A 24,397-nucleotide genomic window follows, 5' to 3' on the forward strand; every position below is an offset into this window, starting at 1 on the left:
GGATGTGTATTATATTATATGCCAACATGCATGTATTTGGGAAAAAGATCATCTTTCCTTCCACCCTAAAAATATTAGTGTTTTTGGTGACGATTCTATGGAAACAGATTTAAAACAGTTCAGCAGTTGCGACACATATAAATTTGTTACGGTGCCTAAGCAAATGCTGCTTTGTGATGAAAATGTCCTTGATACGTTTATCTTTAACGCAGCTTATCTTATCTGCATTTTTACAATGTGCAAGGAAGTGTAGTTTGCTTAATTATGCTTACTAGACTGTAACTCATCTATCAGTATGCCTTAAATATGCTTCTTTCAGACCTTGACAGCTTGAAGATGAAATATGAACTTTTCCCTTTGTTTCCCCTGTTTCGCTTTAAAGAAGACAGCTGCAAACGGCGCAAAACTAGCATGATTGCTTCCTGTTCGGTTTCTCTGTGTTGTTGTACGATTTCAGGTCACATAATTACCGTCTCGACAACACAAGCTCTATTTTTCGGTTCTCTGTAGTACTCTTTCAATTAGATCTGTTTTGCCTTGTCCCTGAGTGGCCATGACAGTCCTTTCAAACTTTATCGACCCTCGTTCTGCTGGAATTTTTCAGCAGTTCCCTTCTCCTCAGCTCCTGTCTGCATGTGTTCTTGGAGCCATTAATCGTTCCTGCCTGCACAATGTGAACCCCAGCAGATAATTACAGTAATTAAACCAATTAGGAAGCATATGGAATGAGAGTTAACATGCCCCGAGGACACTGAGGTCTGCTATTCATCCCCTGCTTGAGCCTCTGCTGAGGTGGTCCCCGTATCTGGCACTGCTTAAGGAAGGGGCCGGGGAAATTGCTTCAACCCAATTTTGGATTAAAGCAATTTCCTTTTAGCTGAGCCTTGAATACGGTGTTGCAGATGTATGCTGCTGGCCTGCTGCAAGGGAGGACTTCAAACAAAGAAGGACTACTTAAAGACAACTGAGAAGACGATAGATGAAACCGCGCCTTAAATCTGTTGTGAACTGGAATGTTTTCTTTGTCATCCCTCAGTCATATAAACTGCTTTCAGCAGCATTTTATGTTTATGGTGAATGCTCTGATAAATGTTTATTTTATTACATTACTCAAAGGGATCTTATTACTTAATACAGAGATATTATTACGTGGCTCTTTGTAATACTTGATTATGATTGGTCAAACAGACAAATACAGTTCCCGTCCTTGAATTTGTTTGAACGGCATTACAAAGCATCTTTTTTTGGCTGCTTACATCATTACGTCAATAAGTGGCAGTCTTTATTACTGAGAATCATTTGATAAACTGATCATTCAAAAACATGTTCATTCAGGAATGAAGCATGTGAGTATGAGTGAATTATTGACTCATTGTTAACCATTTCATTCAAAACAACGAGCGAGACTTTGAGTCAACTCTATATTTAAACGCTGCCACTGACACAATATAAACTTAACTTCTTGTAGCGCTTTAAAGTCTCCTTTTCAAACATTAAAATAATTTTTTTTTTATGCTTCATGCTGTGATAAATGTTTATTTTATTATATTACTTAAAGTGGTCTTTTTACTTATTACTGAGAGACTCGCTACGCACAAAGCCTTCTGTAGTACACTCTAAAAAAATACAGGTGCTTCACAACGCCATAGAACCTTTTTTGTTTAAATTGTTCCATAAAGAAGCTTTAACATCTGAAGAACCTTTCTGTTTCACACAAGGTTCTTTGTGGTCAAAGAAGGTTCTTCAGATTTTAAAAAAGGTAAGAAAGAGATGGTTCTTAAAAGAACCTTTGACTGAATGGTTCTTTGTGGAACCAAAAATGGTTATTCTTTGGCATCGCTGTGAAGAACCTTTTAAAGCACCTTTATTTTTAAGAGTGTACTTGATTCTGATTGGTCAAACAGACAAACTTTGTTCCAGTCCTTGAATTTGATTGGTGGAACAGTGTTAGATTGTGTCTTTTTTAGCTGCTCACATCATTACGCTTCTTTTGTTGGTGAGAAGAATCGTTCACTAAACAGATTTATTCAAAAACACATATTTATTCGGGAATGAAATGTGAATATGAGTGAATCATTCTTAACTGTTTAATACTAATTCATTCAATGAAGAAATGAGTGAGTCATTGAATCACCTACTCACCACTTTCTAATACTTGAATCTGTTTGGTCAAACAGTCTAATTCAGTTCCGGTCCTTAAATTTGATTGGTCGAACAGTGTTAGATTGTGTTAGATTTGTAAACACGGATTCATTCAGGAATGAAACATGTGAGTATGAGTGAATCATTGAATCATTCTTAACCGTTTCGTTCAAAATACGAATTAATTCAGTGAAGAAATGAGCGAGTCATTGAATCACCTCAAACGATTTATTCAAAACACTGATTCATTCAAGAACCAAACCACCACTGTTTGTTTTGCATGGAAAAGCAACATTCGATCCTGTTTTTTGATTTGTGAGAAATGTTTTTTTGCTCTTCGTGATTCATTACTACGTGGTTTTATGTAATACTTGATTCTGATTGGTCAAACAGACTAATTTGATTGGTCCTTGAATTTGATTGGTTGAGCAGCGTTCCTATAGTTTGTGTATTTTTTTTTTTTTTAGCTACTTTCATCCTTATGCCAGTAGGAAGCAGTCTTTTAGTGAGAATCATTTGCTAAATTGATTCATTCGAACTCACGGATTTGTTCAGGAATGAAACACGTGAGTATGAGTAAATCATTGAATCATTCTTAACCTTTTTGATGAAAATACTAATTTATTCAGTGAAGAAGTGAGACAATTCATCAAACAGACTAATTTAGTTTGGGTCTTTTAATTGGTCAAGCAGCGTTCCTATAGTTTGTGTATTTTTTTTTAGCTCCTTACATCCTTACAGGCAGTCTTTTAGTAAAAATCATTTGTTAAATTGATTCATTAAAGCTCAAGGGTTTGTTCAGGAATGAAATGAGCAAGTCATTGAATCACCTACTCTAATGATTCATTCAAAAACTGATTAATTCAAGAACCAAACACCACTACTGTGTGTTTTGCATAAACAGGCAACAGCCGCTCCTGTTTTGGCTTCTTGTGAAACTTTTTTGTTTGCCCTGGCAGAACAAAAAGTACAAAAAGTAACTGGCAGCATGTAAGTTACTCAGTATTAACTGAATGTTTGTTAAACTGTTGTATACAAGCAATCATGAATAAGACAGTTAAACTGTATATTGCCAATGACATGCAATCTAAACTCAACTAGTTTGCCTTTTCTCGTAGCACTTAAGGTAATTTTCAAACATTCAAATAATTAAAACTTTTGATATTTTAAATTGTATAATGTGTAGTTAGGCTGTCATTATTGTAACCCCTTCAGGATCTTACAAGACCTCAGTATCTTGTCGTGAAACGCATGCAATGTCACTATCTTTACTGATTTCTTTTTATTGTGAAATGGCACTAGTCCACACAATTACACTTTTGTATAAGCAAAACACACTGGCCTTCTTGTGCTGATAACATGATCTTGATTCTTGCATGTATGGGCCTCGTGAGCTAAATTTTTGTGGTGCTGCAACTCATTTGTCCTGAAGCATTTAAACCCTCGCAAATGAGCTTTGTCAAGTTGAAGTTTTCTTATGTTTCAGTACAAGATTTACTGCACTGAAAAGAGTTCAGTTTAACGGTATTAGCCAAGAAACAGGAATGAACTGGAAACTAGATCCTTTCTCTGCTTCTTCTCTTCCTGACAGGCTTTTGCAAGCACTGGACCAAACCTCAGAGGCGTTCAGCATCAGTAGAAATGACAAGAAATGCCACATGCAGATCATATCTGCGACTCCACCTTTCAGCATTTTCTTTGGAGCAGATAAAGAATGTGGGGGTTTCTCTCCGACAGCAACAAGTGGGGGGTCTCGGAGGACTTGCTGGCAGCAGCAGGTGAGGCGGGTGAGATTATCTTTGTCTGAAGTGTGAGAACAGCAGACAGTGGGAGGGTGTCAACAGTAGTGGGAACCTGCTGAGCTGGTGCTGTGGAGCAGGGATGGGCCTTTGCAGCGGGGAAAACACTGGACAGGAAGAGCAGATCAGGTTACTTTTAAGCGCTGATAGATTGAAGCTGTAAATGCATGAGATCTTGATCAATAATTACTTCGGGTGCATGGAAAATACAATACTTTATTTATTGTTTTGTGGTGATTTATTACAGTAAGACTCTATCTCACAGCACCAGCATTGGAAATCCCCTACTGTCACAATGCAGGGTTGCTGATGAATTTTAGTGACATACATTGTTCATGTTTTAACATGCTCATAAAAAGAAAAATAGGTCTTGTCTAACAGCTTCTTTGATAGTCATTATAAGTCAGTTTTTTCTAGGCGATTATTTCATTGTCCTCAGATGACTCAAAACTCAAGTATACTTTGACTCACATTTTAGTCATGGCACTTGTTATCTGTTTTGCACTTATTTTGTTGCAACTAGATTAAACAGATAAAAAATAATTTGTTTTTGTTCCAAACTTATATGGCTTGTTATCTTCTGTGGAACATAAAAGAATACATTTTGTGCTTGCAGTATAAATCAGTGGAAACCAAAATGGTTTGGTCGTCACCATTTGGTCAGAAAGAAGGTCATACAGAGTTGGAACAACTTTAATCACTCACTCACTCACTCACTAAAAAAACACAAAACTTTAAGTTATTATTATTTTGTTTAACATGATCTTTTTAAAATATACTCTTTTTTTAATTAAAGCTAGATTGCAGCAAATATTTAGACATTTTGAAAACATCCCCTGATTACATCTGTTCTTAAACGGAGTTAACCTTATGTCCCAGGCCACTGAGTAAAACGTTCAGTCTAGCCTCTCCAGAGGAATAACCACTGACAACTCATAAAATGGATTATTGCTTTAGTTATGTTATTTATGGTGACAGAAGTATGTAAACTGTATGGAGACAGAGAAGAGAAAAAACACTCAGCCAAAGACCTCCAAAGTCAGCAGCCAAAAATAAAATCTGTGGTGTTGAGTGTGTTGTTGTGAGTGATGGGATCAAACTGACAGGTCCCACGGGAAAGGAATTTTTTTCACGAACCAAAGTGAACAAAACATTGCTTTTCATAACAGGATCTCTTTATCAATTTTTTAAGCTTTTTTTTTTTTTGATACAGCAAAGCTAATTTATACTTAAGTAATGAAACTATTAATAGGGTCCTATGAAATTTGATTTAATTTTTTTCCAAATTCCATTTTTTGTTTAATTTTGTTCTAAATTGTGCTTTAATGGTTTAATTCCTTTTGTATTAATTAAAGAGCATGTCTAATTCATTGAAATCATGAAACGTACATAACAGCAATGTATTAAAAGTTTAACAAAAATAAAATTTTTAAGGCCCTCTGAAAAGTTGTGTTTTTTCCCTCAAATGTAGTGTTTCCTCAAATTTAGTGTGATGCAGTCTGGGAAAACCGGTCGGATGACATGCTGGGACGTTTTCAGGAAATTCAAGAAATAGGTTGAATGTAAATAAGTTTTTATTGTCAAAATTAGGTTTTTATTAAATTGTTATTCCATAACATATCGTTTATAATTTCTGTAAATATCATGGCTAAATTCACTTGTTTAGTGCAGAAGAATAGCAATTTATTGCAACAAGCAGAAACGACTGTGTCTTTCTCTTATGTTAAGAACGCACTGCGGAGGTGCTTTCTCTGAACACTGCAGAAACAGTGAACTTATCAAAATACGACACGTAACATATTTAATAAAAGTGTATCAATGCATATTCCCCGCCAGTCCTGTGTAAACTACAGCATGCAAAGTTTTTTTTTTTGTTAATTTTTAATTTTTTTACAATCTGAAGTACTGTAGCTGCTCACTTAAACAAAACTTATCTCAGTTTGCTCAGTCTTGGTGATGTCAGTGCATGTCAAACAATGTTACTGTGGACAGTTTTACATCCAGAGATGAAGGCTCAGATAATGAAGTTACTAAAGAGGAGTCTGATGACAGTCTTTTACAGTAGATGCACAGTGCATGGACAGTTGTGCTGCGCTCGCTTTTCTAAATATAAACTACAAGGTAAAAATCTAAACATACAAGGGTGATCAAATGCCCATGATAAACAACGGAAAACAGACGTTAGGGTTTGAACACAGCTTTCATATGGTAGCAAAATCTAAAAAAAAGATTTCAAATCCATGTGTATGGTTTTCCTAGATCGCATCGCAAATAATTAATTTTATTGAAAAAAAAATTATTACTGTTTGATTTCTTTTTTTCAGAAATACTGTTTTGTGTATTCACATTTTTTTCTGTAGATAAATTCTGGTAAATATTCCTTAATTTTTTTTTTAATAATAACTGTATTAGTAGTAGTAGTAGTAGTACTATCATTACATTTAAGTAATATATTTCTGTCACAATTTCTTAAAGTTAAACCAGACTTTTTTTTTGACGGATTGCTGTGAAGACCTTTAAGTTTTCGTTTGGATATGATGGTAGCCTAGTTTTGTTTTTTTCTCACAAGAAAGTAGTTCTCAAGTAGTTCTAGAGATTGTTTATGTGTTCATGTACTTATATTTTTGAGGTGGCAGAGGCTGAAAACACAGTGCTTCAGTATGTGTGAGTAAACAAACATTCATTCACACAGAGATGCGCAGAACATGCAGGATTCAAATTTAAATAGTATTTTGTGGCTTAATATTCAAAGACACTAATCCATGTTGCATTTTTATCGAAGTGTACTGACCTACTTTTAATTTTTAATCTTTAAAATTCCATGACGTTCCACGTTATAAAATAAATTCAGTTTTTATGACTGGATTCCCTGGTGAAAAAAACAGCATATGCTGGTAGGTATGTTTTGGTGCTGGTTTAAGCTGGTCCTTTGCTGGTTCATGCTGGTCCTTTGCTGGTTCATGCTGGTCCTTGACCAGCAACATGACCAGCAAAAACCAGCAAAGGACCAGCTTAAACCAGCATCAAAACCTACCTAACCAGCATATGCTGGTTTTTTCACCAGGGTTGTGCGATTCTGTCTGCATTTTCCACATTGCTAAAATAATATATTAACAATCGAGAACTGTTCTAAAAGGAAAGAACAGAGAACCTAAAAACATTCAAACAATAGTCATTTACAATAACAATATTTAACAGTTCAATTAAGAAGAAGTACGAGTATGACTGGTCAACAGCAAATCATTATTTTTGCTATTTACTATTCGCTGAAACACTTTTTGGGCACCCCACAATGCAATTGCTGAACTTTAAACCTCATGTATTAAAGTATTAAACAGTATTAAACAGTTGACGTCATGTTCGGGAAAAGGCCCTTAATGTTCTAATAAACGCTCAAATGAACGACAACAATAGTTGACTTTTCACTCATACGTCATCATAAACTTTGCCTTTGTCTGATTTCAGTGTGTTGTTGTCTTTCATTTATATAAGTCTTTTTAAATCCGTGGCTGTGTCTTGTGTTATAATTGAATTATTCATGATAAATCTGATTACTTAGGAAAGATAATCAGAAAACAAAACACGCAGATGATGGTGGAAGTGAGTGGAAGTTGTTGTGAAGACCCTGTGGAGTCCAGGATCTGCAATTAAACTGATGAAGCGCACAAAGCGTGGATTAAGTGTTCACCCAGATGTTCAGTTACACAAAGCCACACACATACACGCACAGTGCCCTGTTCTCCAATTATAATTCATCATTCACGTCTCAGTGTGTCATCAGCAAGATTATATTAGCAAATCTCTAAGCGCCAAACAAAACCCTGAACACACAAAAACACACGATCTTCACAAACAACGTTCCCCTAACCTGTTTAGTGACTATGTAAGGCTAATATATACACCGCCTATATGGACAGGTGTTTTGATTAAAAATAAAAATGATAAATAAATTGTGATTTAAAAAGTGTGAAATCCACATATGTTACGTAGTTTTTCCATCCTGTGATGAAGTTGGGAAATAGATGGAGCTGGTGTGAAAGAGCAGGAAAATCTGTGGGAATAGTAAATGGATAGTTAAATGCAGAATGGAAATTTATGTGCCCACAGAAGTCAGAGACACATGTGCAACCTCAGAGAGAGACAGAAAACCCCTTTTGACATGGTGCAATTACTGTAAATCCTTAGTATTTTTCACATAGAAATGTTTGAACCAAAATTCACTTAAATCAAGTGCTATTTTGTGTGGAAAAACCTCATGAAGACATTATGTGCACAGTGTGTGTACATTTGATTACCACAAGGTGTCAGACTTTCCTCAAGCTAAACTATCATTTCCTCTAGCTTTGAGGTAGTAGTATGAAAGCTGCATACAAGCAATTTTATCTATGTATTTTGTGCTGAGGTAAGCGTGAAATTTTAAGTTATATTTTCGATTGTTTATTCTATTTTACTTTGTTAGAGGCTCTGTAATATTCACAGTGCCGTTAAAAGAAAAGTAGACTTTTCCATGTGTGAGAACATGACTTGAGATGATGTCAGTAAAAAACAATTTGAGCAATGTTTGCTTACTGGATTACAGGTTGACAAGAGACAAAGAGAGTGAAAAGAATTTCTTTTTGAAGCCACAAGCTCAGACATGTGTCACCGCATGCTCTGAGACATGGAAAAAATTAAAGTGAGAGTGTAAAAATAAAACCCAAGGGAGGTTTTTCTTTTATGATTATAACTAAACCTATGCAGAAATGACCAGCACACTCTTATCAGTAAACGTGACTAAAATACAGTTAATCTTTGTGAATTATTTCGTTTTGATATATAGAGAGAATTCAGGTAAATGATTCACATGCTATACAAACCAAAATGTTTTTTGTGTTTACCCAGATTTAGCAACATGTTCAAACTAGAATCGGTAATTAATTAAAATGTAGGTCGCTTGCCAATTTCTAGTCTAAATGATTCACTCACATAAAGGCACATTCTAGTTCTGTATTCACTGATGTCTGATTTGCATGAATTAAACAAGAGTAAATGTCAAAGAGTAAAATAGAAAAATATCTCTACTGTAAATACAAAGAATTATTATTATACTGTACAAAGAGCTGGGTAGATTACTTACAAATTGTAATCTGTTACTGATTCCAAATTACATGGCAAAAGTTGTAGTTTGTAACGTAATCCATTACGTTACACATTTTAGGTAATATAATCAGACTATTTTTTGATTACTTTTGCCCTTGTTTATCACATTGATTTAAACAGAATAATCTTGTACCATAATGGTCTAAAAATACAAAGATTAAGAAAATATAATCTATTCGTTGTAATTAACAAGTACATTAAACATTACGTTATATTAAGGTTTTCCAACCTGGGGTTTGTGTGTTCAATGAAAAGCTAATTATTAATTAAATCATTGAAATGTAAAATTAAAACTAGCACCAATCAAAATAACACACACACACACACACACACACACACACACACACACACACACACACACACACACACACACACATGTTTGGTTTATTATCCTTGTGGGGACTCTCCATAGGTGCAGTGGTTTTTATACTGTCCACACTGTATTTTCTATCCCCTTACCCTAACCCTACCCCTAAACCTAACCCTTACAGAAAACTTTCTGCATTTTTACTTTCTCAAAAAAACTCATTCTGTATGATTTATAAACTTTTGTACCCATGGGGACCTCAAGCCAGTCCCCACAATGTCAAAAATTTCAGGTTTTGCTATCCTTGTGGGGACATTTGGCACACACACACACACACACACACACACACACACAATATTTTATTTGTTTATCTGCATGTCATGTGACCATAACCACTGCCAGAGAGCCAATGAACATGCAAATGTCATACTTTATTATTAAAGTATTTATTTTAAAATCTCAGGAGTACTTCAAGTAAATATATTTGGTGAATTTGTACATTGTGTTTGAAAGACAAAGCCTTACAAAGATAGAAAAATAGTGATAATTCAAATAAAAATATGTTAATCAGTAGTTGATGCAGTGTTGAAACACTTCATAAACCTGAAGTGAGTTTTGTAAATCTGTGGTTAAGTGCTGTGTCGTAACCTGAATAATCACCGATGTTTGTGTGAAGGTCTTCAAAACCTGAAGACTTTCTGAATGTATGTAAACCATAGGCAATTTTAGAAAGGAAAATTTAAAAGATGAAAAACTGGAATTGCATTCTTAAAAATAAAGGTTCTTTATTGGCATCAGTGATTCTATAAAGAATCTTGAACATCCATGGAACCTTTCAAATGCAGAAAAGGTTCTTTATAGTCGAAAAAAATTCTTTAAATTTTTAAAATGTTCTTCAAAATGGTTCTTTTAGGAACTGTTCATTGAAAGGCTCTTTGGGGAACCAAAATTGGTTCTTCTACATCACTTGCATCACTACAAAAACAACCTTTTGGAACCTTTATTTTTAAGAGTGTAGGGAGAATCAATAAATTGTGAATAATCTATTGCTATTGTGTAAATAATATGTAATCATGTAATCCATAAAAAAGTCACTCTTGTCTGATTACGAGTATTTTAAAATGTATTTAATTAATTACAAGTACTTCATTTTTTTAAATCAGTTTGGAACTGATTATGTAATCCACATAATTAGTCATGAAAGCAGCACCGTAATTATTTGAAAATCCATGTTGAGAAAATTCTCAGTCCTTCCTCTGAACTCTTCTGCTGTTTGCCCTTGAGGTAGACCACATCCTCCATCTGCTCAAGGTCTACAGTTTGAATTACTGCCCCCCTAAAAATCACATAGCAGAAATAGATTTAAGAAATTGCTGTAAATGGCATATAGAGGTTAGCAAATGATTAAAAAAATAAAATAAAAGTTATATTTTCTAACATTCACGTTGAGTGTGCTTATGCATGCAACTTTGTGACACTGGAGGGCAGTAGAAAGCTACATTTATTAAGTAGTTATAGAAACCCTTTATTTTTTTTCTGCTTTTCTGGAAATTTCAGCTACCTTGTACCTCACCTGAACAGATCTAACCATAAACACGCTTTTATATTCCATTTTATCGGTATATTGGTCTATCTTTTTTCCCCTCACTTCATTTTCGGTATTTTCTAGTTAGAAATTTCCAGTCATGTAACCTAGTGTTATGTTACTTAAATACCCATAATATATCAGTACCATATCAGTTATCGGCTTATCACTGCCTGTTGATATTATATATTTAAATATGCTAATGTTTAAACACAAAAAATTAATAACACTGGTAAATATTATCTTTAGCAAATAAAATGTATATTAAAGCCTAAATACTAAATTACCTTCATGATATTAAAAAAATGTGCATAGGATCTAAAATACAGTTAACCTACATGTAGGTAAATTACTTATTTACTGTCTAATATCATGTTGACGTTTGTCAGATGATTCACACGCCATAAAAACCAACATGTTTTTGTATTATAATGAGAATTTGTAATTAATTGATTAAAATGTATGTTGTTTGCCAATGTCTTGCTGTCTATATTGTATATCAGTACCTTATTGATTATTGGCTGATATTAGACATTTAATTATGCTATTTTCCCCTATTTTTATTCTCACTTAAAAACACTAAGAATTTAATAACCGAGTTAAATGTTATCTTTACCAAATCACAAAGTGATTATTAATTTTTCTTATTATATATTACAATATTTTGATGCCTGAATTTGCGTGTAGCATTTAAAGTGATTTATTTTCAATACAATTTTATTATAAATATTGTTTTATAATCAAAAATCAGATTATTTCAAAACCAGCCAGTTATCGGTTATTAGTCATAGCGTAAAAATAATTAGTGACTTGATGCTATCGCCCAGAATGTTGATATGAGTGCACCCCTAATGTAACCTCAATAAAAGGTAGTAATTTCAGTATGTAGATGGTGTGAAAGTTGGGTCTGAGAGAGAAAATGAGAGCAGGAGGGGGAGGAGAAGAGAAGAGAGGAGCGGAGAGGAGGGGAGGGACTGAGTGCACACAGTCTGTGCTGTTTCCCCCCACTTCTCTCTCTCTCTTTCCCTCTCCTCACTTCCATCCCCACTTGAGAAACAGTGCTTCACTGTACCGGATGGACACCAGGTCCTTTTTTTCCTCCTCCTGGACCAGTCTTTCTCTTTCTTTCTTTTCTTCAAATCTATCATCCAGTTGGCTCTCTTTGCTTGTTCCAGATCCCCTTCTTCCAAACACGCACTCATCTCTCTCTCTCTCTGTTGCTAATTTTTCCCCGTCGCCCCACTCTCAGACAGCATGGTGAACAGATAACTGCTAAGCTGTTGAACATGGGCTCCTGCCTCTGCAAAGGTCACCAAGGTCAGTCTCTTCCTGATTGTATCTGAGTTTGTCTGTCTCTGTCCGTCCTGGCTACCTGTTGGTCCATCCGGTATTCACTCTTATCTGTTTATCCACCTGTCTGCTTATCTACAGCATTTACATAATGCATGAATGTGGGAAAAAATCACAACTTATTCAAATATAATGCAAAATGAGCACATACAGATGTGAGTGACTGAAATAAGTGCAGTCTATATGAATGAATGGTTTTATTGTGTGCAATTTTTATAGTTTTTGATAGACTATGATACACTATGTGTTTTCTCGGAAGCAAGTGTCTTGCTGCTAAAATACTGATGTTATATACTGCACTCTAATTAAATATTACGCAGCTTCATATTGATTGGTCAATGTCCATGGCAGTGTTGTATATTAGTTGGCTCCTCCTTCATAAGTAGGGAGTTATGGCATTACTTTAAACATGTATACATTTAAAGTAATTTAAATATATATATATGTATATATACACTCACACACATATTTGCCCCACAGTTTGCGATTATAAATTAGCAGCTGAAGTCAAAATTACTTAAATTAATAATACACTGTTAATATTACTGTTTTGTGATTAGCTGTGTATTAAGTGTTTAAACTTTGTCTAGGTTTATTTATTTTGCGATAACAACTGCCAGTAGCTGCATTTTTTTATTTGTTATTTTTTTTACTTTTTAGTGTGAACATACTACTTGCACTATTTGTATTACAAAACAGCATAGAATAGTACATAAGTTCACAAATTAGGACGTACCTATATTCAGCAGTGCACATATGTTTTTTAGTATGGTTCCATGAGCGTACCTGGACATTTGGTTTGGCGCTCACACTGCACATAAGGAGGCCCATTAAAAATAGCATTAAAAATAACATAATTAATAATAGTTAAAATATTATTGTGCTCTATTTAATTGGTTTATTTAAAAAAATAATACAAATTGTAAATAAAAATGTGTTTTTTATAGTACGCTTAAAAATACACTGCTAATATTTTTTTTATTTATTATTTTATTTTTTAATATGAATTTTCAACATTTTCAAACCTAAAATCAGCAAACGTTTATTTTGGCGGGTTGCTGTCAGTGGATGTCACTAGTTGCGTTTCCATTACCCTTCAAATTGCACAAATTAAAAATACACCCAATGGAAAATTTCATAAAAACTCCCAGTTTTTACGCTCACGTGAGGTGGTTTTTCAAGCAATTCAGAAAAAGGAATTTTTCACAAAATTACAATGGAAACAGTAGCTGCGTTTCCATTCCCCTCTAAATTGCGCAAATTGAAATTGCAAATTGAAAATACGCCCAATGGAAACACAACACTTTAGCAAAACTCCCATATATCGCAGAAAAGTTTTATGTTCACATGAGGTGTTTTTTTTAGGCAACTCGAAAAAGGATTTTTTCGCAAAACTGCAATGGTAACAGTTTTTTTTTGCATTTATAGTTCACTTGGTGCACGTAACTCACATGCTCATTCTTTAATGTACAATAACCTCCAACAAACACCTCATAAATGGCTGCTCTCAAGTATAAGGGGCTTTCCTTGCCATTAATGCTTGAATTTATTGACACTGCATAGCAGCTCTGACACGGCCACCGGAGCTAATCGTGGCCACTCTAGTCAATGCTTGTGTTTATACCAGCTGTGCTGTGTCGTGTTTCAGAAGTGACCCAGAAGCAGCTCTGCGCACTGCTTTGCTAAAGATGCATGCCTACTGCTCTTTCAATTAAAAATAAAAGCTAGTGTGGTGGCTGCGATATAAAATATTACAAATGTTTTGTGCAAATCTGTAATGGTATACAGTATGACAATTAATCTAAATTGATGTGCATTAACAGCTGTCAACCATGTTGGTTACTCCAAACTTTATTATTTTGATCATGCTTGTGCGCACCACTTATGTGCACCCCTGCCTATAGACGGTTTGCACTTAGATCACTTTTTGGTCATTTACCCGGATGCGCAGCCAGATTGGAGATACTTAGATGTAACACCACTGATTGCATAGTTACTACTGAACACGTTTTTCTGCTAATTTATGCTGTCTAAACCACAAAAAAAAAAACCATGTGGAAGCTTCTAAATCATATAGAGGTGGACTTAGTAAGAAGGAAAGAGAGCGATATTTTGACAAACTAGAGTTAATAGGTGGTAAAGATACACGCAAGCAGTATTAATTAAGATATTAGCCTAATATTTCACCTACCTGACCGAAAATGATAAAAACAAACTCGAATGTTGTCAAGATTCTTGCCTTGGAAATCCTAGTTCAGTATGGCCAACCACAAACGCCTTTTGTTCCTCAGTTTTTTGCACTCTTCTCCTTGATATGTTATAACTTTTGGCAGTCTGTAGTACTCCAAATGTTTTTCCTGGTCTGACAGATTAGTACAGCCCAAAACATGACAATAACTGACCATTTTCAGCAGCAATAATCAGCTAAGTTTGCGAGTTCTGTTTGTTTCAGTAGCATTGTTTACATTCAGTGCCGCCAATATGGCCGATTGATGACACGTCATGAAAACACTCTTTATTGTACATTATCACTTGCAAAATGGCTTGAAAATTATCATAAAATCATTCATAAATTAATATTTCATGTCCACTTATTTATATTGTGAATAGGCCTATCCATGTTACAAGTGTATTAAGCACTGTCCAGTTTGTTTTTGCGATAATAGCTGTATATTACCGCCGACATAATGACTATAAAAGTTATAACATAATACTCACATCAATATTTCATGTCCATGTATTTGTTTATTTGGTGAGTAGCTCTGTACTAACTATTAAACTCTGTCAGGTTTGTTTTGCAATAATGGCTGTTCATCATCACTTGCATAATGACTAAAATACTTTTCAAAGCAATATTTCATGTATCTGTGGACATTATCTCTTAAATAATGTCTGTCTTCCTACACTGAGGGATTTATTTTAGTTATCTGGCGCAAAATTAACAGGCCAAACAGAGCCAGTTGTTGACACTGGAGTAGCACAGCTAATTCTGAGAAGTTTCCTCTGAGCGCCATAGGGAAATTATTCTGTTCTCATTTGTATCATCCCATCTGAATAAGACGAGTGTTTTATGAATCGTAAGCCAGCGAGACAGCTCAATCTTGGTACACAGATGTAGTGTCACAGTATTTACAAATGGAGTCCAAGGTAAGAGGTGACATTTCGTCCTCAAGGTGTCCTCGAAGGAAATGGCACCGATGAAGTGGATGATTTGTAAATCCCCGGGAGCGGAGGGTAGTGTTTGTTTGTCTGAGTCCTGTGGGGGTTAGAAGGTCCAAGGCCCCGTAGCTAAGGCGGAGCGTGGTGCGTGAAATGCCAGGGTCAAAGCTGATGTATAATGCATATGTGAGATGGATGGAGTTTCACCGTGGTGAATAGAAGGTGGGTTGTAAAGGGGGAGACACGCACAACGTGTGACATTGTAAAGGTCACGCATTGTCAGTTGATACCTGTTAGCAAATAACATGCTGGTGGGAGCCTGACGCTTCACATGTCTGAGATTAGCTGTCTTCTTTGAGGTCTAACCTCAATGAGATGCGGCCAGTGACGAAAAATGTGCTCTCTAACATTGGGGATCCCCAGGGAGGTGTTGTCAAGACAATCTCTTGTTGCTATGGAAACATGAGAGCAACAGTAGTGAGTCTCGTCCATCCACTCCAAACTCAGTGCACTGCTACATGCACACACACTGCTATTTGTCATTGGGAAAATATATTAAATAAACAGTTTGCAATTAACAGCAACATATTTTGTTTCTCTAGAGCTGCAAAGTGGCCAGCAACACCCCATGGAAGAGCTTCACTCGTACGCTGAGGGACAGCCCATCTTTAAGGTGTGTTTGATCACAAAAATCAAAAGTGGTAGACGGATGCAAGTTTATAAATCTGGGGATGTATAAATTTCAATGATACACAGGAGTGCTTTCGCACTCTGAATGTGTAAGATCTGGTAAGAGTGTCTTGTTAGGTGTGATTAGCACCTGTGATTCACTTGCAAATGTGATATTGAGAAAGGTTTTATTTGGTATGTTAGGCTGTCTTATGTGTTTCCCGTCTTGTCATGTTATTCAGGGTAACCATCAGCCCTACAATGGCAGCATGTCAGATAAAAGGAGCAGCAGCGGCTATGACATCGGAGAATTGGCTACATCCTCCCTGCTGGGTGAGGAGCAAAGAGCGCATGTTAGGCACTGTCACACTGTGTGTTGTTTTGCAAGGTTTTCGCTATCGTTCAGAATCATTCGTCTGAATCAGAAGAGCAGTCGACCTTTACAGAAGCTTGCTAATGTAATTTCCCTCTGCCTGCATATCTCTCGTTTATGTACAATCTCTCTCTCCCTCTCTCTCCTTCTCTAGTGCCTCTTTAGCCACCTGTTTTCTTTTCCGCCTGTTTTTTTCTTTTGCTTGACTTCTCCAGGCCCACTCTTTTCAGAAAGTTAATTACAGAGACTAATAATGTGTTATGGGTTTTTAAGCTTTTCCAAAGAACATTTTTGATCATTTCAGTCTAATTATAAATGCAGTCACCAGCTGATGAATATGTATAATGAGGCGAAAAGAGCCACAAATCTCTGATCAACTGAAAAAAGGAAGCTAGAAATGAACTGCTTTGGGGGAAAATGCTATTAGAAAGATTAATTTATAAAACGCACGTCGTGGGGAATTCAAATTATTGCTACTTCCAGTAATAGGTTTGTAAGGACTTGCAAGATAATGGGTACCGAGTTTGCGAGTGTAGAAATGTTTCTTTCCACTGTTGCATTGGACACGAAAAGTACAATTTTTTTTTTTTTTACCAAAAGTTGGGACATGTCTAAATACAGTGTAAAACATATTTATAGTTTTGTACGTTACAATAAGTATTAACATATTGCAATAAACATTAAACAAATAATACCTAATAAATAAGCACAAGCTAACAGCATGGATAGGAGGTATCCTGGGTGATCCAGGTGGTTTGTAGTTCTTATAGTTAAGTTTCAGGCCATCCAAGATTTTTTCTTCTTCAGTAGAACAGTAAAGATGATTTTTAGCTGAAGCTTTAAAATGCAAGTCCATGGCTACCGACACTTTAAGAGTCAAAATAGCATATACAAGCAAAATGAAAGTAGTACCCATTGCTCTGACATTATATTAAGGCCTTATGAAACGAAACAATCAGTCTGTGCAAGCAACTGAACATTATACGTTTTATATGCATGTGTACAGTTGAACTGGGGGGTGAAAACTTTTGAACTTTTTGAATTTGACGATCTAGGTAATTTAACATTTTGTCTTCTGGGAAACATGTAAGTATCTTCTGTAGCTTTTGAAGCGCAGTGCTAAATGAAAAAAAAATATGATATTTAGGCAAAATAAGAAAAATGTACACATCCTCATTCCGTTCAAAAGTTTTCACCCCTTGCTCTTAATGCAACGTGTTTCCTTCTGGAGCATCAGTGAGTGTTTGGACCTTCTGTAATAGTTTTCATATAAGAGAACCCCTTCAGTTGTCCTCAGTGTGGAAAGATGGATCTCAAAATCATATAGTCATTGTTGGAAAGGGTTCAAATACACAAAAATGCTGGAAAACTAAAGAATTTGTGGGACCTGAAGGATTTTTCTGAAGAACAGCAGTTTCAGAACTGAACTGTTCAGGACAAACTGGGACTCATGAACGACTATCACTAAACAAAAAAACACAGCTGTGGATCATTCAGGTTACAACACAGTATTAAGAATTAAACTTTTGAACAGGGTCATTTTTATTAATTGAAATATTATTTTCTGCAAGCAAGGTCTATGTAAACTTTTGACCTCAGCTGTATACAAATTCATGTCACAGTCATATTTTCTTAGTTAATAAACATTATGTACACTATCAGAAAAAATATATCAATTTTATATTTTTACATTAACAATGTAATCAATATTCTATTTATTAAAGCTGAGTATGAATCTCAAGTTAGTGTTTTTAAGCATTTTATATTTATTCCAAAATAATACCTCAAGGCAGTAACAGTTTCAACAGTATATTTTATTTGTGAACTAATGTGCAGCTATTCATTTTAATAGTTAACTTTTTAACTTTATTTTAAATTTTGTTTTTGATCAGTCATCAAAGCAGATATTTACTTTAAATTTCACCAAACTCAATAAAAAGTCCAACAGGTCACGTTTTCATGTCATTTTAAGTCTTATTTTGACGTAATAAGTGGTTATATATAAGCATATATAAGTTTGTAGTTTTCCTATTAACACCATTATATTGTTCGCAACTAATTCACAAATGTGCATAAACACAAGAGGTGGGATTTATCGCATGAACCAATCACAGCTGGACATAACCAGTCATATTCAATCATCGCAATGGAGGCATTGTCTCCTCTCACATGACTTTCCCCCATTCATTCTCAATTACCCCTCACCAAACCCACCGCACGCTTTAGGGCATCTGTTAAAACTCAGCGGGCCCAGGGGAGGCGGGAGAGACACAGACAAACTACAACAAAGTGTCACATTTTAATTGTTGGACACAATTGTAAATGTAAAGACGTCTGAGGTGGTGCAGGGTAAAATTACCATTTTAAGGGGAAAGATACAGTTTCATGCTGTTACATAATTATTCACATAGCTAATATTTCTCAAAACATGGTATTTGTGCCTCAAATGCTTTGAAAAAAAAAAATTGAAAATGTCTTCTGGTCGCTGCTTTCAGGCCCTAATCCTAAAAGGCTGTTCAGTTTTCGTTGACTTCGGAGAGAATAAGCTCTACGTCCTTTTTTCCCCAGATGATTTATGCGTTCTTACTTTTTTCCCTCTTTAGGTTCACCTCTTTACCTCTTTCCTTCTTTTCTTTTATTTCATTTGATTTGCACCCATGCTAATTCCTTCGATCTCCTCAGGACTACTGGCCACTATTAAAGACCACATCACTAAGCCCACTGCGATGGCCCAGGGCCGAGTCGCCCACCTGATTGAGTGGAAGAGTTGGGGAGGGGAAGCAACGTCTGGAGGGGGCTGGTGCGGCTGGACGAGAGATGGTGGAGGGTGGGGAGGTGTGGGAGCCGCACTGCAGGAGGACGAGCAGCTCTACTCCCACCTCACTGATGAAATCAAAGAAGCAAGATTTGCTGCGGGTGAGACAGTGTTTATATATTTAACATTTAACAACCCAGGTTTAAACTAATCTTTAAACTCCAGCTTAGCATAATACCTCGATTATGCGTTTTAATGCGCCTCACGAGTTCAGCGCTGCGGCAAAGTGTTATGATTAACTTGAACAAAGGCAGGGTTTTTCCATTCATTCTTTCCACACTCATAGCTCTTCTTGTATGTCTCATTGTGACGTGTTGATTTTCAGGTCAGTACTATAGCAACCAATGTAGATGTACCGGATATTGACTACATTGGCTGATCAAACAGATCAGATTACTTAATGTACAATATGATAGTGCCATTGGAGTGGTCTTTTTAAACTTGTGGCAGTAAACAGCCACTTAGCAACCACACAGCAACATGTTAAAAACACTTAAACAACCACATAGCAACGCCTTGGACTGTTTTTGTGAGTTTGTTACTGCAAAAACTGCTATCTTTTCTTCACAAGTGTACATTTCAATTCATACTCCTAACGATTTCTGTTTTTAATAGTTCACCTAAAAGTAAAACTTTGCTGAAAATGTATTCACCCTCAGGACATCCAAAATATAGATGAGTTTATTTCATCATTGAAACAGATTTGCATCACTTGCTCACCAATGGATCCACTGCAGTAAATGGGTGCCGTCAGAAGAGTCCAAACAGCTGATAAAAACATCACAATAATCCAAAACTTCATTGTTGTGTTTTTAACTTTAAAGGGATAGTTCACACAAAAATGAAATTCTCTCATTAATTACTCACCCTCATGTGGTTCCAAACCTGTAAGACCCTCATTCATCTTCAGTACACAAATTAAGATATTTTTGATGAAATCTGAGAGCTTTCTGATGAGTGAGAAAAACAGTCGATATAAACTACCAGTCAAAAGTATTTAAACAGTGAGATATTAACCTGCATTTATTTGATCCAAAGTACAGCAAAAACAGTAACATTTTAAAATATTTTTTATTATTTAAAATAAATGTTTTCAATTTGAATATGTTTTTAAATGTAATTTATTTCTGTGATTTTAAAGCTGAATTTTTAGCATCATTACTCCAGTCACATGATCCTTCTAATATTTTAATTTGCTGCTTAAAAACATTTATTATTATGTTGAAAACAACTAAGTAGAAGGTTTTGATGAATAGAAAGTTCAGAAGAACAGCATTTATCTGAAATAAAAATCTTTTGTAACATTATAAATGTCTTTATCATCACTTTTAATCAATTTAAGGCATTCTTGTTAAATAAAAATATTAATTTCTATAACATAATAAAAAAATATACTGACTCCAAGCTGTATAATATTACTTTTTATTTCAGATAAATGCTGATCTTTGAATCTTTCTATTCATCAAAGAGTCCTGAAAATTGAATGATTTCTGAATTATCATCTGACACTGAAGACTGGAGTAATGATGCTGAAAATTGAGCTTTGATCACAGGAATAAATTACATTTTAAAATATATTCAAATAGAAAGCAGTTATTTTAAATAGTAACAATATTTCACAATATTACTGTTTTGCTGTATTTTGGATCAAATAAATGCAGGCTTGTTGACCAGTAGAGACTTTAAAAAACATAAAAAATCTTACTGTTCAAAAACTTTTGACTGCTAGTGTAAGTGCATGCTTTATATGGGCAATTATGTTTTTTTTTTCCCCTCTGGTCCTCTGTATATCTGACCTTTTATCTCTTTCTTCCTCTCACAGGTGTGGCAGAGCAGTTTGCTCTGGCCGAGGCAGCAATGAATGCCTGGTCCACCCAGGATGTTGAAAATAAAGCCACAGCCAGTACAATTCCAGTACAAGGTATATTCAGGAACACCACTGGTATTATCTCCTATAAAGAACCTGTTTGCAATTGAAAGGTTCTATGAATTTTAAAGGTTCTTCATGGAAACACAAATGCCAATAAAGATGCTTAATTTTTAAAGAGATAGTTCACCCAAAAATACAAATTCTGTCATTAATTATTCACCCTCATGTTGTTCCAAACCCGTAAGACCTTCGTTCATCTTCAGACACAAATTAAGATATTTTTGATGAAATCCCAGAGCTTTCTGACCCTGCATAGACATAGTTAAAATCAGTGGTTCAACCATAATGTTATGAAGCTATGAGAAAATTGTAGATGTAACCATACTTTGCTGGTCACAAGTACATTAGCTGGTCCATGTGAAAATACACTGCCTATTCTGGTCCACTAGCAAAACCTGAGAATGGAAATTCTGCTTATTATATGTATTATCTCATTTATATTACATTTATGTTCACATCCCTTGAATAAAAGTAGAACAGTACATTCTGACCAGCTGGTTCATCTCACGCTGTCCCAGCTTGCGTAAAAAATACTGTTATTTCACTACGAGGGGATGATAGCCCTTGTGTGCTAAGCACAAAATAACAACAAATGGCCTGTTTAGCCAGGTGCAAAAAAACATTTTACTCTGGTACTGAGTTTTTCAGCCCGGCGCATGAATAAATGACTGCAAAATAGGAACGTCTGAATGTGTCTGGGACACGATGACTCACGAATCGAGCAGATCAGAGCTCTATATTGAGTTTGGATTTAATGGGCTTATTCATTTACGCTATAATTTTCATTCTAGGAGATGTGTGTGCTTGACGTCTTTTTAATTCCTGCTCTCACAATGATGACGATGTCTTCACAGACCCCGAGGGCGCCTATCTCTCTCAGTTCATGCTAGATGGAGGCAGTCTGGGTGTTCCTCAGCACCTGTACAGAATGCACATGGAAGCAGATGACACCAGCTCCCTGGCGCCTTCTCAACATCCTCAGTCTCATTCCCCTAGTCATTTGCATTCTCCGCTGGACACGCAGCGTCCGCAGGAGCAGAGGATCTCGCCGTTGGAAGGGTCCGTGCGGCACGCAGACAGCATCTCCCTGTCGGAGGATGAGGTTTTTTACAACTGAAATTTAGATGATGACGGAACGAAATGGGAAAAGGTTTTTCATCTGTTGTTTGTGTTCGCTGATGTGGGAGAGACCCGTATGGGGTTACGTCTGGGGTTATCGCTTTACCGTTAAAGTATGTAATAGCCACAGCTGAGCCGCTTTTGACAAGCAATGAACGCAGGGATCGTTGTACAAGCGGACATGTTATTTCCATATCACGTTGCCTTTTTGCAAATGAAGCGTCTCTGTTTGCGGTAATGATGATGGAGATTGGACTTTATGTTAACGGGGTCAGACCAATTACGTCTAGAAGAAGGTAAAAGGCCATTGCACAAGAATGCACATGAATCTGAAATTATACATTGATTATACAGAGGGGTGATCAAGACCATCATGCACTTTCACCTTCCACTGAGTGTTTGTAGATATTTGCAGCACAAGCGGAGACCTGTTAGCACTATAGACTGAAGAAGAAGAGCCAAAATAAAACGCTTTCATCTCCACAGTCATTTTCCTGCTGCATTTTCACTAAGAGCGGCTCAATGGGACTACAAAAGTGAATAGGATTCTTTTGTGAGGACTCTGGAGGGTGAAAGTGACTTACGCCTTTGAGCAAAGCCGCAATCATTACTTGGGACGCTGAGGTGGAGATTTTAACGATTTTTCATATTGCTAAATGTTTCCATAGAGATTTTGAGTATAAAACGTCTAACACAGCAAATGACTACATGTATCCTCAAAGCTGAAGTGTGTGACTTATTTTTATTTTTTTAATAGCCTCACCAAACAGAACTGCAAAATATTGACTGTTTTCAAGTACATTTTCTAAACACTCTTATCTGCTATTGGTTGGAAAAAAAGAAAGCCCTGCCCCAAACTCACGTCATTGGTCGAGCCAGTGTTGCCGGTCAAAATACTCACAGTCCATTAGAGCGCCAATGTTTACACATTTTGAAGAAATTGACCTACAAATAGCTTACTTGTAGTATAAAAATAATATGTATTTTTAATGTAATGTAATTAATATTAATGAATATCAATATTATTAGTATTAATATTCGTATTATTAAGATGTAATATGAAATGAAATTGATGTACAAATGGCGTACTTATAGTCAAAAACATAATATTAATTAATATTAGTGCTGGGCAATGATTAATCGTAATTAAATGCATCCAAAATTAAAGTTTTTGTGTACATTAATATATGTGTGTGTGTTTTGTATATTTATTATGTATATATAAATACACGCACATGCATGTATATATTTAAGAAAAATGTTTATATATTAAATATATAAAGTATAAATGAACATAAATATATGCATGTTAACACATACATGTAAATACTGTCAAAATATATACTGTATATGTGTGTCTTTATATATACATAAACACAGTACACACACTTATATAACAAAAACTTTTATTTTGGATGCGATTAATCATGATTAATCATTGCCCAGCACTAATTAATTGTTTAATATTAATAATCATTTATATATTAATTAATATTATTATTAATATTAATTAATATACAATTATAATTATATTATATATTGATAAATTCATATTTATAATCTCAAATATATATATATATATATATATATATATATATAATTTATAACTTGACCTACAGCAGGCTTACTTATTTAAAAAAAAGTAAATTATTATTAATAATAATAATATAATATAATAATAATAATATTTACAGTATGATGGATGGAATATAAGATATGTAGACTTACCTGTGCCAATTAAGTGATTTTATAACTTGACCTAAAACTGGCTTACTAATTTAAAAAAAAAGGGTAAATTATTAATATGAAATAATAATATTTATAATATTTAACTATAAATGGCTTATTTGTAACAATTAATTGATTTATTAATATTAACGTTAATATTATTAGCATTAATATAACGGTAACACTTTACAATAAGGTTCATTAGTTAACATTAGTTAACTTGAACTAAGAATTAACAATACTTCTACAGCATTTATTAATCTTAATGTTAATTTTAGCATT

General features: G+C 35.0%; 1 protein-coding gene across 1 annotated transcript; it reads left to right on the forward strand.

The window, feature by feature from the left end:
- The first annotated feature begins 11,974 nt into the window (after nt 1-11,974).
- On the forward strand, nt 11,975-23,114 carry fam131c (family with sequence similarity 131 member C). The gene is made up of 6 exons (XM_051096079.1): nt 11,975-12,289; nt 16,084-16,154; nt 16,393-16,483; nt 19,206-19,439; nt 21,161-21,259; nt 22,123-23,114. The coding sequence occupies exons 1-6, from the start codon at nt 12,259-12,261 to the stop codon at nt 22,383-22,385; spliced, it is 789 nt and encodes a 262-aa protein (XP_050952036.1). The 5' UTR covers nt 11,975-12,258; the 3' UTR covers nt 22,386-23,114.
- The last annotated feature ends 1,283 nt before the right edge of the window (nt 23,115-24,397 follow it).

Source organism: Labeo rohita, chromosome 23 (genome assembly GCF_022985175.1).
Source record: "Labeo rohita strain BAU-BD-2019 chromosome 23, IGBB_LRoh.1.0, whole genome shotgun sequence".
In the NCBI taxonomy this organism is placed as follows: Eukaryota; Metazoa; Chordata; class Actinopteri; order Cypriniformes; family Cyprinidae; genus Labeo; species Labeo rohita.